The 12,702-nt window shown below is 51.1% G+C and overlaps 1 protein-coding gene across 2 annotated transcripts; it reads right to left on the bottom strand.

Annotated features, from left to right (window-relative positions):
* Positions 1-4,779: 4,779 nt before the first annotated feature.
* On the bottom strand, positions 4,780-12,354 carry RCN3 (reticulocalbin 3). 2 transcript variants are annotated; one of them, XM_080909216.1, is made up of 7 exons: positions 12,280-12,354; positions 11,619-11,866; positions 9,930-10,132; positions 8,139-8,311; positions 6,582-6,642; positions 5,345-5,544; positions 4,780-5,177 (listed from the first exon to the last, which is right to left on the bottom strand). In XM_080909216.1, the coding sequence occupies exons 2-7, from the start codon at positions 11,858-11,860 to the stop codon at positions 5,070-5,072; spliced, it is 987 nt and encodes a 328-aa protein (XP_080765342.1). In that variant the 5' UTR covers positions 11,861-11,866; positions 12,280-12,354; the 3' UTR covers positions 4,780-5,069. The 2 variants fall into 2 exon arrangements, with proteins under 2 accessions (XP_080765342.1, XP_080765343.1); XM_080909217.1 differs by having other exon boundaries at positions 12,289-12,337.
* Between the last annotated feature and the right edge of the window lie 348 nt (positions 12,355-12,702).

Below are 12,702 nucleotides of genomic sequence, written 5' to 3'. Positions count from 1 at the left end.
ACCCCCAGCTCCAAGTAAAGCTGAAAGGCTTTCTTCTTTTGTCTTTGTACTCGCAGGGGCAGGCACTAAGCAAGCACTGAGGAGTCCCTTTAATCTGATGTGGGACTAGGGAGGGGTTTGCACATGATTACAATGACCGAAATAATCTGTCAGACCCCTGGCGCCAGAGTCGTACGCAGTCCTGAACAGCCCAGTCTGGATGCTGGGAGCCAGGCTTGTATCCTCTGCAAGGTGCAGCGAGCGCTCTGAGCCACTGCAGCCCAGCCATCTTGTTTTAGGTGTGACGACCCGTGTTTCCATCCCATCCCTCGGGAGGATGGCTGCCAGGTTTAGGCTAGCTTGTTCTACATAAGACTGTCTCAGAATAAGAGAAACAATTAACACACGCCTAGATCTTTTCTGTACTCTCAATTTGCAGCTTTGGTGTGTAATTTTGATAAGATACACACCACACAGTCCTCCATAGATTTGGAAGGGCCCGTAACTCGGTTGTCCACCTGCGGCCACTAGAGGGCAGAATGTCCCTGTTATTGGTTGAACACAGGCTTTGCATTCCAAGCTTCCAGAAGGAAAATAACCTGGATTAAAACAGGCGGAGGCTGGAGAGTGCGCAGGCTAGGTCAGACTCTTGTAATGCTGACCTCAGAGACAGGAAGACCAGCCACACCATCCCATTCCAGGCTCAGTGAGAGACAATAAGATACCCAGCCTCTACACCACAGGGACACAGAACACAGACGTCACCTAACTACCTAAAGTACCCAGAAAGAAAAATCAGGGAAAATTTGGGGACCCAACATTGAGAAAATGCAAGGCAACTGGGGAAGTGTTTCTAGTGGGCTGCTTTCAGCGTGGAACAGGGTCAAGCCTTGACTACCAAATGCCAGTGGAGAGCCAGGCCTGGCGGTACACACCTGTCATCTGTCAACATACAAAGAAGCGGGGAAGAGAGAGGGAAGAAAGCTAGAGAGCCACCCCAACTATATTATTGGAGTCCACCTGAACCCAGCTGAACCATATCTGCTGCTTGGGGGTTCAATCCAAGACGCCCAGCAAGGAGTTGGGCACGGTGGTGCATGCCTTTAATCCCAGTGCTCAGAAGGCAAAGGAAGGGGGCTGAAGAGATTGCTCAGAAATTGTCTTAGGGTTTCTATTCCTGCACAAAATATCATGACCAAGAAGCAAGTTGGGGAGGAAAGGGTTTGTTCAGCTTACACTTCCACATTGCTGTTCATCATCAGAGGAAGTCAGGACTGGAACTCAAGCAGGTCAGGAAGCAGGAGCTGATACAGAGGCCATGGAGGGATGTCACTTACTGGCTTGCTTCCCCTGGCTTGCTCAGCCTGCTTTCTTATAGAACCCAGGTTTACCAGCCCAGGGATGGCTCCACCCACAATGGGCTGGGTCAGGGATGGCTCCACCCACAGTGGGCGGGGCTCTCCCCCCTTGATCACTAGTTGAGAAAATGCCTTACAGCTGGATCTCATGGAGGCATTTCCTCAAGGGAGGCTCCTTTCTCTGATAACTCCAGCTTGTGCCAAGTTGACACAAAACCAGCCAGTACAGAAATTAAGAGCACTGACCACATGGTGGCTCACAACCATCTGTAATGGGATCCAATGCCCTTTTCTGGTGTGTATGTGTACATACAGGCAGAACTCTATACATAATAAATAGATATTAAAAAAAGAAAGGCAGAGGAAGGTGGATCTCTGAGTTCAAGGCCAGCTTGGTCTACAGATCCAGTTCCAGGACAGCTAAAACTGCACAGAGAAACTGTGGAGGGGAAGAGGAGGGAGGTGGGGGAGTCCCACAAGGCCTGAAAGCCTTGACTAAAGCATAGGAGAAAGCGTAGGGTAAAGGTTGAGTTCCATCAAGTCAGCTAGCAGCTTAGAAAGGTAATGTAGGAACTGGAAAGGTAGCCCTGCAGTAAGACCCTAACCCATTCTTCTAGAAGACCCAGGTTTCATTCCTAGCACCGACCATCTGCAACTCCAGTTCCAGGGGGTCCAACACCCACTCCTGGCCCCCAAGAATGCTGCACACATGTGGGGGTCATAGAGATATATGTAGGCCAGACACATGAACACATAAGTGATTCTTTTTAATGAAATTAATTTTTTTCCTGGAGAATAAAACAGACTCCAGAGCTACGACTGTCAGTCTAAGAGGGAGTGTGGCTCAGTGAGACCTGCCTGGGATGCCCCAGTGAAGAACTAGGGTGCTGTTAGAGATCAGAACCTGGGTCCTAACTCTGGTATCCCCTACCCAATGCTATCAGACCCATTACTTTGTTTGCTAACTTTAAAAGTTAACGACAAGAGGGAAAACCCTAGATCCCCGAAATCCACGTGGTGGGAAGAAAACAACAAACTGTCTGACCTACACACAAATCAAATTCCAAGATGCTTTTCACAAATAAGCGGAACCCCACAGGGAAGCAGGAACCCCTGATTAAGAGCTCGTGACTTCCCAGCCAGTAGTCCCAGCGCTCGCCAGCAGAGGGCGCGCACACCATTCGATGCCATGCTAAGTAATTGTTTCTGCTCTGGAATCCACAGCCTGGGCCAAATCCGTGAGATTTCCACCCGCACTTGGGGACTAGAAGTCTCTCCTTCCTTCCAAGCTGTATGTCAGAGTCCTTAAGATGCCACCACTTTTTCTGCAGATGAGCACTGTAAGTGTGTTACAGTCTGGAATCTTTAAGGAAGGCACTGACCTGGCATGGACCTCATTAAAAAATCTGGGGTCCAACTGGGCATGGCGGTGACGCACAGCTTTAATCCCAGCACTGAGGCAGGAGCAGATGGTGTCTGACTTCGAGGCCAGCCTGGTGTACAAAATGACTTCCACGGCAGTCAGGGCTGCACGGAGAAACCCTATCTATAAATAAATAAATAATATATTAAATTTAAAAAGTCTGGGCCCAATCTCCCAGGTAAGCAGGTTTAGTAGTAAATACCTTTACCCAGGTATTTATTTGTCTATTTGAGAACAGTCTTTTATTTGTCTATTATATTATACACTGGTGTGTTGTCTGAGTGTGTGTGTGAGAGAGAGAGAGAGAGAGAGAGAGAGATCCTCTGTAAATAACTGCATAGATGGTTTATTTATTTTAGATTTGTTTATTTACTACGCATACAGTGTTCTGCCTGCATGTCTGCCTGCGTCCCAGAAGAGGGCGCCAGATCCCATTATAGATGGTTGTGAGCCACCATGGGGTTGCTCTCCAGCCCAGGCAGAAATACTCTGAACTGAGAAAAGGGCTCCCTAGCTTCGTAGGCATGTAGACAAGCATGGAGCTTTTTCATGATGATTGATATAGGGACGGTCAGCCCATTATAGGTGGAGCCACCCCTGAGGAGGTGGGTGCTATAAAAAAAGCAGAATGAGGGGCTGCAGAGATGGCTCAGTGGTTAAGAGCACTGACTGCTCTTCCAGAGGTCCTGAGTTCAAATCCCAGCAACCACATGGTGGCTCACAGCCATCTGTAATGGGATCTGATTCCTTCTTCTGGCTACAGAACACTGTATGCATAATAAATGAATAAATCTTAAAAAAAAAAAAAAAAAAAAAAAACAGGCTGAGCAAGGCATGGGGAGCAAGCCTGTTAGCAACGAGCCTCCTTAGCCTTCACATCAGCTCCTGCCCCGACTTCCGAAAATCCGAAATGACGATCAGTAATCTGATATAAACCTTTTTTCCTTAAGCTTCTTTTCCTCGCAGTGTTTGATCAATGTAGTAGAAACCCCAAGACATCTGTTGAGCTATGTAGCCAGCACCCCACCCCAGGGCTTATTCATTTTACTCATGTGAGTGTGTAAACAGGTTTGTGAGTGTGTAGACAGGTGTGAGTGCTCTCTGAGGTGAAGTCACAAGCACTTGTGAACTACTTTCTTTACTGGGGACCCCCACACTGTGGGACCCCAACACTGTGGGACCCCAACACTAGGATCCATCTCTGCAGGACACACACATGCACCCTTTTTGTTTGTTTGTTTTTCAAGACATGGTTCCTCTGTGTAGCCCTGGCTGTCCTAGAACTGGCTGTGTAGACCAGGCTGGCCTCAGTTTCAAAGATCTGTCTGCCTCTGTCTCCCAAGTGCTAGGACTAAAGGTGTGCACCACCACCTGACTTTTTAAATTTTATTTTGTACCCCTTTGTCCTTTAGAGTAAAATGTAACTACATTGTTTCCCCCTTTCCTCCTTCTAATATTTTTTTAAACAAACAACAAAACAAATAGGCTAGACATAAACTCCCCGAAGTCCTGCTCTAGAGAGCGTGGTGCTGCATTACAGTAGATCTCGCTGTCTGGGTGGCTCAGTGCAGCTGACACACAGGCCCTCTCCTCCCTCTTTCCTGGCTATCCCATAGTCAGAACCCGCAGCACAGGGTGTTCTGCTGAGAACTGTGGTTGTTTCTCTAGCTGTGGTTTTGCGCTTCCCCACCACCCTGCCGCACTTACAGGGCGGGATTTCCTGCCTTTGCTGCGGGGTAGGGGGGAGCGCAGGCTTGCTGGCTTTATTCTCTTCTCTAGGAACGCCCTCACACTTCCACTAACACCCACCTCCCAAGTCCAGAGCAATGCTTCTCAAGATCTCTGATATGTAACCCCATGCACATCGACTCCAAAGGGGTCGGGACCCACAGGTTGAGAACCACTGGCCTACACCTTATTGCCATCAGGAAGAGTTCCCAGAATGCTCCTCCACCCCACCCACAGAGGGACGCACAGCAGGGGACCCCCAACAACAGCTTTTATTGCTCCTAGGCAGGACAGGTTAGCTGGTGCTTTTGAAGTTCAGGTTGGGGTTCAGTCAAGGGTGTGGCCCCCAGGTCTGTGCTGGGGGAATGGTTTCAGTGGGTGTCATTTATCTTTGAGTGCCTGAGTGTTCTGGTCAGGTTGGGGGGCCCAGGGTTGGTGACGGGGGTCTCAGGGAGAGAAGGTGACTGAGGACCCAAGATCCAGGAACACCAGAGCTGAGTCTGTGTCCTCGAGGGAGGGGCTGGCTGCAGTGGCCCCTCAGTTGCCCCCATGTGGTCATGGGGTCTGCGCAGACCTGGGAATCAGAGTTCATCATGGTGCCTTGTCAGATCCTCACCGTAGTTGGTAGCCTGGCTGCCCACAAACATGTTCCAGTTGCTCAGGATCTCAGCTTTGCTCAGCCGGCCATCCTGTGGGCAAAGGGGTCAGCTGGTGGCAGGGCCCACATGGGACAGTCCCCACTCAGGAAGTCCCTAGGACGCCCTCCTCTGCCTTGCTGCTCTCCTCTAGGGTCGGAGCTCATTTCTCTGAACCTGTCCCCGGACCCTCCCGAGTGCAGACCGCGGCCCAGATTCACCTTGTCCGTGTCGCTCTCGTGCAGCAGGTGATTGGCCTCCACCAGGGGCTGGTCCTGGGACGGGGGCAGCACCCAGTAGCCGACCTCGCTGCCATCCAGCCGCCCATCCTTGTTCAGATCCCGGAAGTCCCGGAACTGCTGCCTCTCTGTCTGCACCCAGGCAGGTTCCTCCTCCCCAGGCTCCTCAGAGTACAAGTCGGCTGGAGGGGGTGGGGGTGGGGAGAGATGCGGTCTGGGGCAGCCCTAGAGGCCTGGAGACCTTCTTCTCCTACCCTGTACCCACACACCTCCCACTCCTTCCTCTCCAACCCATCTGCCCTCACACCCTCACCAAGGCGGCCAGACCCCTTTGGTCGTCCTTCCTCCACCTTCTGTCAAATTGTTTCGGGGATAAAAGATGTTATTTTAAAAGACTTAGAAAGAAAACGGGGGGGGGGGGGGGGATAAAGAAAGCATCCATTTCTTACAAATGTTTTAAACACATGGTGTTTAGGCAAAAATGTCTGCCCTGCAGATTTGTCCAATAGAATATTTCATATATAAACCTTTCAAACTCAAAAAAGTCCCCGAGTTGGGACTGAAGACAGCCCGGTTGGTGGAGTCCCTGTTTAACACCAAGCTGGGTGTCTTCCCAGCACTGTGTGAGCAGAGCATAGAGGTGTGGTGCCTGGGACCCCAGCTCTGTGGAAGTGGAGAAATGGGGATCAGGAATTGAAGGTGTTCCTCACTTCATCGTAAGTTCAAGGCCAGCCTGAGTTACAGAAGACCTAGCTCCAAAAAAATATATATATATATTTTTATAAAAGCCAGCAAAACTAGATTTTTATCCTCATCAGCACATCCCTGAGTTAAACAGCCACAGCCTAGCACAGGGCTGACTGTCCAGGCTAAAACACTTCAAATACTTGAGCCTGGTACAACCAACAAAGCTCCTGAGCCACGGCCATTGTGGAGCCCCAGGCTGTCCCCAAAAAGATCTCTCTCTCTCCTTCTCTCCTTCTCTCCTTCTCTCTCTCTCTCTCTCTCTCTCTCTCTCTCTCTCTCCCTCTCCCCCTCTCCCCCGCCCCCCCCATGGTGCTTTCTGCAGTAGGTCCCCAATGAATGCTCCCTGGGTTAAACATGCAGTAGGTTTTGCACACAGTGGGGGCTTGATTCATGCAGCTCGAAGGCATGAGAACCGCTGTTCCCCTTTTTGCCAGGAGATGACAGGCCTCAGGAGGGAACGGGCCTGGCTCACCGATGTATTCTTCCACCTGCACGTAGCCATCTTTGTTCTTGTCAAGGTCCTCCAGGGTCTCCTGGGGAGAGGCATTGGGGTGAAGGGTCAGTGCACCTACAATCGAGCAATGTCCACGGGGAGGAGAGGTGTGGGCTGTGCATGTGACCGTGATGTACAGCGGGAGGCAGCCAGGATCCCCCCATGTCCAACCCCGCCCAGCTTTGTCGGTTTGGTTTTATGAGCTACACTCTCATTGTATAGACCAGGCTGGCCTTGAACTCAGAGACCTGCCTGCCTCGGCCTTGGAGTTCTGGGATGAAAGGCGTGCTCCACCATGACCAGCTCATGGATAATGTATATTTAAGGTTTTTTTTTTTTAATTTTTATGCATATGGATGTACCACACACATGCAGTCCCTCCAAGGTCAGTAAGGCTTCCAGACCCTGTAGAACTGGGGCTGAGAAAAGAACCCCAGGCTTCTGCCGGAACAGCAAGTGCTCTTCCATTAAGCCATCTCTCTGTCACATGGACCACTATTTGGCACATACGCCAACATGTCTACTCATCATGTTACCTGTCCTGATTTAATAAATGGTTGCTGGCTGGGCAGTGGTGACGCATGCCTTTAGTTCCAACACCAGCAAAGACAGAAGCAGGCGGATCTCTGTGAGTTCGAGACCAGCCTGGTTCCAGGACAGTCAGGGCTACACAGAGAAACCCTGCCTCAAAAACCACATAGATAGATAGATAGATAGATAGATAGATAGATAGATAGATAGACAGACAGACAGACAGACAGGTAAAATCCACTTCTTCAAGTTCAAGAGCTCAATAGTCACTTAAGATTAGCAGTGGACCCTAAAAGACAAAGCAAATATACCAGAGCCCTGTAGGTACCACACACGCATGAAGACCTGAATTGCGTCACTCAAAGCCTGCAGAAGATGGCCTGGTGACACACACTTATATACTCCAAGAACTGGGGAGGCAGAGACAGGGAGGAGGATGGGGGGTTGGGAGGGAGAGCTGGTCAGCCAGCCTAATCTAATCAGCCAAGTCCTGATCAATATCCAGTTCCCAGAAACAAATATCAACAAAGTGTGGAGCCCTGGCTCAGAGGTGGCGAGCACGTGCTGTCTCAGAGGCCCTGAGTTCGGTTCCCAGTGCAACTCCAGGTCCTGCAGATCCTGCTGCTCCAGCATCTCCTTTAAGGCCTCCGCCGCACCTGTACGCCCAACCGTCTTTCCAGTAAGTGCGTTCCACATCTGGTATCTGAGATTTGATTAAATCACAGAACGTTCTATGTGCATTTCAAATAAACTGCGTTCTCCTGGCCACAACTGGCGCTCGCCTGAGGCTCTTCTCAGGACATGGTTGTCTGGGGACAGGCCAGGGACCGGACACCTATCGGGAGCACAGGAAGGTCTGACAGAGAGGTGCCAGGCACCGGGTGGGGAGTAGACATGGGAAAAGATGCTATCCCACATCTACGCTGGCAGTGGCCTGGAATCCTTGTGAAGGATGCTGGAGGCCAGGACAGGTTTGGGAAGCATGTTGTCTGCAATGTCACTCACCGCCACCACGATGTCCCGCATGTGAGGGAACTCCTCAGGATGCAGAAAGGCTGTCAGCTCTTCCCGAGTAGCCATGGAGTCTCCATCTTGGTCGGCTACCCGGAATCGCCGCTCATCCCGAGCCAGCATCTTCTTGTAAGTCTCGGCATCCTCCACATCGTGAAATTCCTCCCCTGGGGAAGGGCGGATGTGGGTGAGACATGAGGGCACAGAGGCGAGGCCTGGGGCCTCAGGAAACAGAAGGACCCAGCTAGTGGAAGGCCTGCCACAGTGTGTAAGTCACGTGTCAGTCACATGATGGGTATGTGGGCCCGTCTGTCTGTCATTCGTGGTACTTAGACTTTAGCAAGAGAATTGCAAGTTCAAGGTCAGCCTGGGTAACTAAGCAAGACTATCAGTCCGGCAGTGAGCCCCCTGCCTAGAATCTTCCAGTGCGGGGACTGGGGCCGGGTGGTTCAGTGGTAGAGCCCCTGCCTAGAATCTCCCAATGAGGGGCTGGGGGCGTGGCTCAGCGGTAGAGCCCCTGCCTAGGAACTCACTGGGTAGCCTGTTAGTTCTCGGAGACCTGCCTGCCTCTCCCTCCCAGTGCTGGGATTAAAGAGGAGCTGCACCATTCCCACCTCCCAGCCCCCTATCTGTCCCATCCCTACGATACTCTGTTTGATCCTCACACAAAGCTAGACGTTGCATTTTCCATTTCTCCTCTTTTCTGGATATAAAACGACTTGGGCTTTGAGTGGACACTGGCCTGGTTGGCCCTGAAGTTCTTCCCTGATACAATAAGCAATTGGCTCTGCCTCCACGACAGAGGGCAGGGAAGTGCTTTCCCCGGAAGAGGAACAGCGTAAGCAAAGTTGGAGTATCGAGGAGCTGAGGAGACCATGGACTCCACAGAAGAAACTGGGGGCAGAAACCCTATCAACACAACATGGAGATGGGAGAGGCTAATGAGGTCGGTAGCCGTCTGTCTCCTAGGGTCCCAGGAACATGGAAAGAATCACCTGTGCTGTGCCTTTCCTTGATCTCTGGGCTATCCTCCTGCCTCTGTAGAGAAAAGACTGTAGACAAGAGGGAAGACTGCTAACCAGGTGTGCTGGCAAATTTTATGTCAACTTGACACCCGTCAGAGTCATCTGAGAGGAGGGAACCCCAACTGAGAAAAAGCTTCCTGGGCTGCAGGCAAAGCTATAGAGCAGTGGTCAGCCTTCCTAATGCTGCTACCCCCTCCTGTTCTGGTGGCCCCCATAAAAGTATGTAGTTGCTACTTCATAACTGTAATTTCGCTACTGTTGTGAATCGTTAAGTAACTATTGGATACACAGAGTATCTGATATGTGAACCCCAAGGGGGTCGTGACTCACAGGTCAAACACCAGCGCTATAACAAATTCTTCAGTGATGGGCCACAGGCATGGAAGGAGAAGCTAAATAAACCCTCCCCTCCCCAACTAGCTTTTGGTCGGTGTTTCTCATTAGGGATAGCATCTCAAAGAGAAACGTAGAGCTGGAGAGATGGCTCAGAGGTTAAAAACACTGGCTGCTCCTCTAGAGGTCCTGAGTTCAAATCCCAGCAACCACATGGGGGCTCCCAATCATCTGGAATGAGGATCTGGTGTGTCTACCTACAGTGTACTTATACAGGCTTAATTAAGCGTTAAGTGTCCCTGCCGGGGATGTGAAGTCTCCAGTCAACGGTTGGATTTCAGAAATGCAAATGAGATTTGAAATGGAGGGGAGGTATGTAAGGTATGTATGAAATGTAAGATCGAGGGCAAAGGCGAGGTGGGCATACCGGGCTCATAATGGCCATAGGTGGCATTGCGTAACTCCTCCCAACCCACGCGCCCGTCGCGGTCCGTGTCGTAGGTGTGCCAGGCTGCGCTCACCGAGTCACGGATGTGCCGCTGCTGCGTGTGCGCGATCCACGCGCGGAGCTCAGCTAAGGACACCCAGCCGTCGCTGTCCCCAGCAAGGTCCATGCGGTCTACGATCCGCCTGCGAGGGGAATGAAGGTCAGTCTCTGGTCCTGCCCGATGAGGCCCCGCCCCTAGAGAAGAGACGCTGCAATCGCAGTCCTGACCACGCCCACCTAGGCTCCTCCCTGGTGTATAGAGTCACCTTTGCACCTACATAAGACAAAAATGGGGACTTAAGTGATGGCCCAGAGGTTAAGAGCCCTGGCTGCCATCTCTCCAACCCAATAATTTTTTTTTTTTTAATTAAAAAAGAGCAGAGCATGGAGTACAGGCCTTTAATACCAGCACTCGGGAGATAGAGGCAGGCAGATCTATCTCTGTGAGTTCAAGGCCAACCTAGTCTCCAAGACAGCAAGGACTATTTAGACAAACTCAAAAAAAAAAAAAAAAAAAAAAAAAAAAAAAAAATTTAAAGAAAAGAAAAAAATTAAAAGAAAAATAAGGAGGCTCTGTGGTTAGGATGCTGGGTGCTCCTTTAGGGAGGTTCCACATGGAAGCTCACAACTGTCTGTAACTCCGGTTCCAGCGTATCCAAGGCACCAGGCAAGCGTGTGGTTGACACACATGAGCATGCATGCAAAATACCCATATACTTAAAATAAATCAATTATTTAGAAATAAAGATAGATAAATAAGGGGGAAAAATGCCACCCAAGATGTGCAAGCAAACTGGAGTGGGACTCCAAATGAACCCAGGAGAGGAACTGTCTGGCTGTCTGGTTTTTTTTTTTTTTTTTTTTTTTTTTTTTTTTTGGTTTGGTAGTACTTAGCGGATTATTGGTTGGTTGTCTGTTTGAGAGACGGAGTCTCAATATTTATTCCTGGTTAGCCTGAAATTCACTCTGTAGACCAGACTGGTCCTGAACTCACAGAGATCTGCCTGCCTCTGCCTTCCAAGTCCTGGGATTAAAACTGTGAGGCAGTACAGCACCAGGAAGAGCTTCCCTATTGACATGTTTCACCCACCCTAGGGTGGGTCTTTGCCCACCCTGACTCCGCCCCTTGCCCCTAGCCACGCCCCTCAGAGAGGCTGCTGGACGCTGCTGCCCACTTTCCTAGATGGGCAGATCAATTTTGAGCTCCTCCCTCTTCAGCTTCACCCTGCTACTATCTGCCTAGTTTAAAATTAGAAATTGCCACCACATTAAAGATGCATGCCTTTAATCCCGGCACAGGAGGCAGACGCTTCTAAATTCTGAACCAGTCTGGTCTACAGGGTGAATTCCAGACCAGCTAGTACCACAAGTGAAATTCTATCTCAAAGCACTACTAATAAAGTCGGTGACCGGTTTAGAAGAGAGAACAGGGATGTCCAGACAGAGGCATGCGGTGGACTGAAGTAGAGAGGGACCCAGGTGTTGGTGACACTGGTCCCCCAAAGTCTCAGGCTTAACTCTCCCTTTCCCCAGGAGGTGGGTATCACAGTTCTGTCGTTTCCTGTCTCTAGTCTTTCAGTGAGCTCATTTCCCCCCACCTCCCATTCTGCTCTGCTCCCCGAATCCTACCCAAGTCGGGCCTGGCTTTCCTCTGGGCTGAGTTGGTCAAATTCCTTGGCCACGTCTCGTCCCAGGAAGGCCTCATGGTCGTACTGGAAATTCCCGTGGGCGTCATCGTGGGGGGCCTCGCTCAGGGGGGTTCCCTGATGCACCCTCCCCTGGCCATGAGGTCCTGCATCAGGGGATGGCTTCCCCAGGGCCCAGTTTCTCTGCAGTAAGAGAAGCAACAGAAGCGACCACCGCCACATCATCGGTTCCTGGAGGGAGGCGAGGACCAGGGGTCGGGGGTAAGATTGGGAAGACAAATCTGAACCAGAGATAATGTGGGAGAACTTTTAAAAGGGGTGGGGGAGGCTGCCAAGAGCAGGGCAGATATAAGCGCAGGCTGCAAAAAGTTTTGGGCTCAAGAAAAGTCGGCAAAAAGAATAGAGAATTGGAAGGTAAATCCACCTCTGGGAGCAGAATCCGAGTCTCAGAGCGGAAAGGGAGTATTTCAGTTAGAGACGTGGCACACATCCCACACAAAGTTTGGGGCATGGTGGTGGCCGAAAGCATCGTGCAGGTTCCTCCCTGTGCCCCCCCCCCAGCCTGGACCGCGACCCTCACCCTGAAGCCCCCTCCATAGCTAGCTCTGTACCCTTCCACCCACCTCACCCTCACCCCACCACACCTCTGTTACCCGGCCCGGGATCGCTCCCCACGCTCAGCTCTGCTTTCACACAAAGATGCCCAACCTGGCCAGTTTCCAGCTAAGCTCCGCTACTGACATTCCAGAGGCTACCGCCCAGTGACCAATGACTGCGCAGGAGAGCCTCAGGGGCGGAGCCAATGAGCGCGAGGAGTGCCCGGACCCCCTTGCCACGTCCACAAGGCCGAGCTCCAGCCGGGAAGGCTGATGTTGAACTACAACTCCCAGCAGGCTTATGGGCCGGCTGCACGACCACCTCTAGAATCTCTGGCCCAGAGGATTAAGGGAAGTGTTTTTTGTTTTATTGTTGTTGTTTTTAAACTCTTTCCATTTCTAGGATCTGGTTCAGAAAAGAGGAGATCGCGTTTGGTGGCTTATGCTACCAACACCTGGGAGGCAGAAGCA

The sequence above is a fragment of the Micromys minutus genome (assembly GCF_963924665.1).
Source record: "Micromys minutus genome assembly, chromosome: 32".
In the NCBI taxonomy this organism is placed as follows: Eukaryota; Metazoa; Chordata; class Mammalia; order Rodentia; family Muridae; genus Micromys; species Micromys minutus.
Note: the sequence above shows the minus strand (reverse complement) of the source record. Positions and strands in the feature narration are given on the sequence as shown.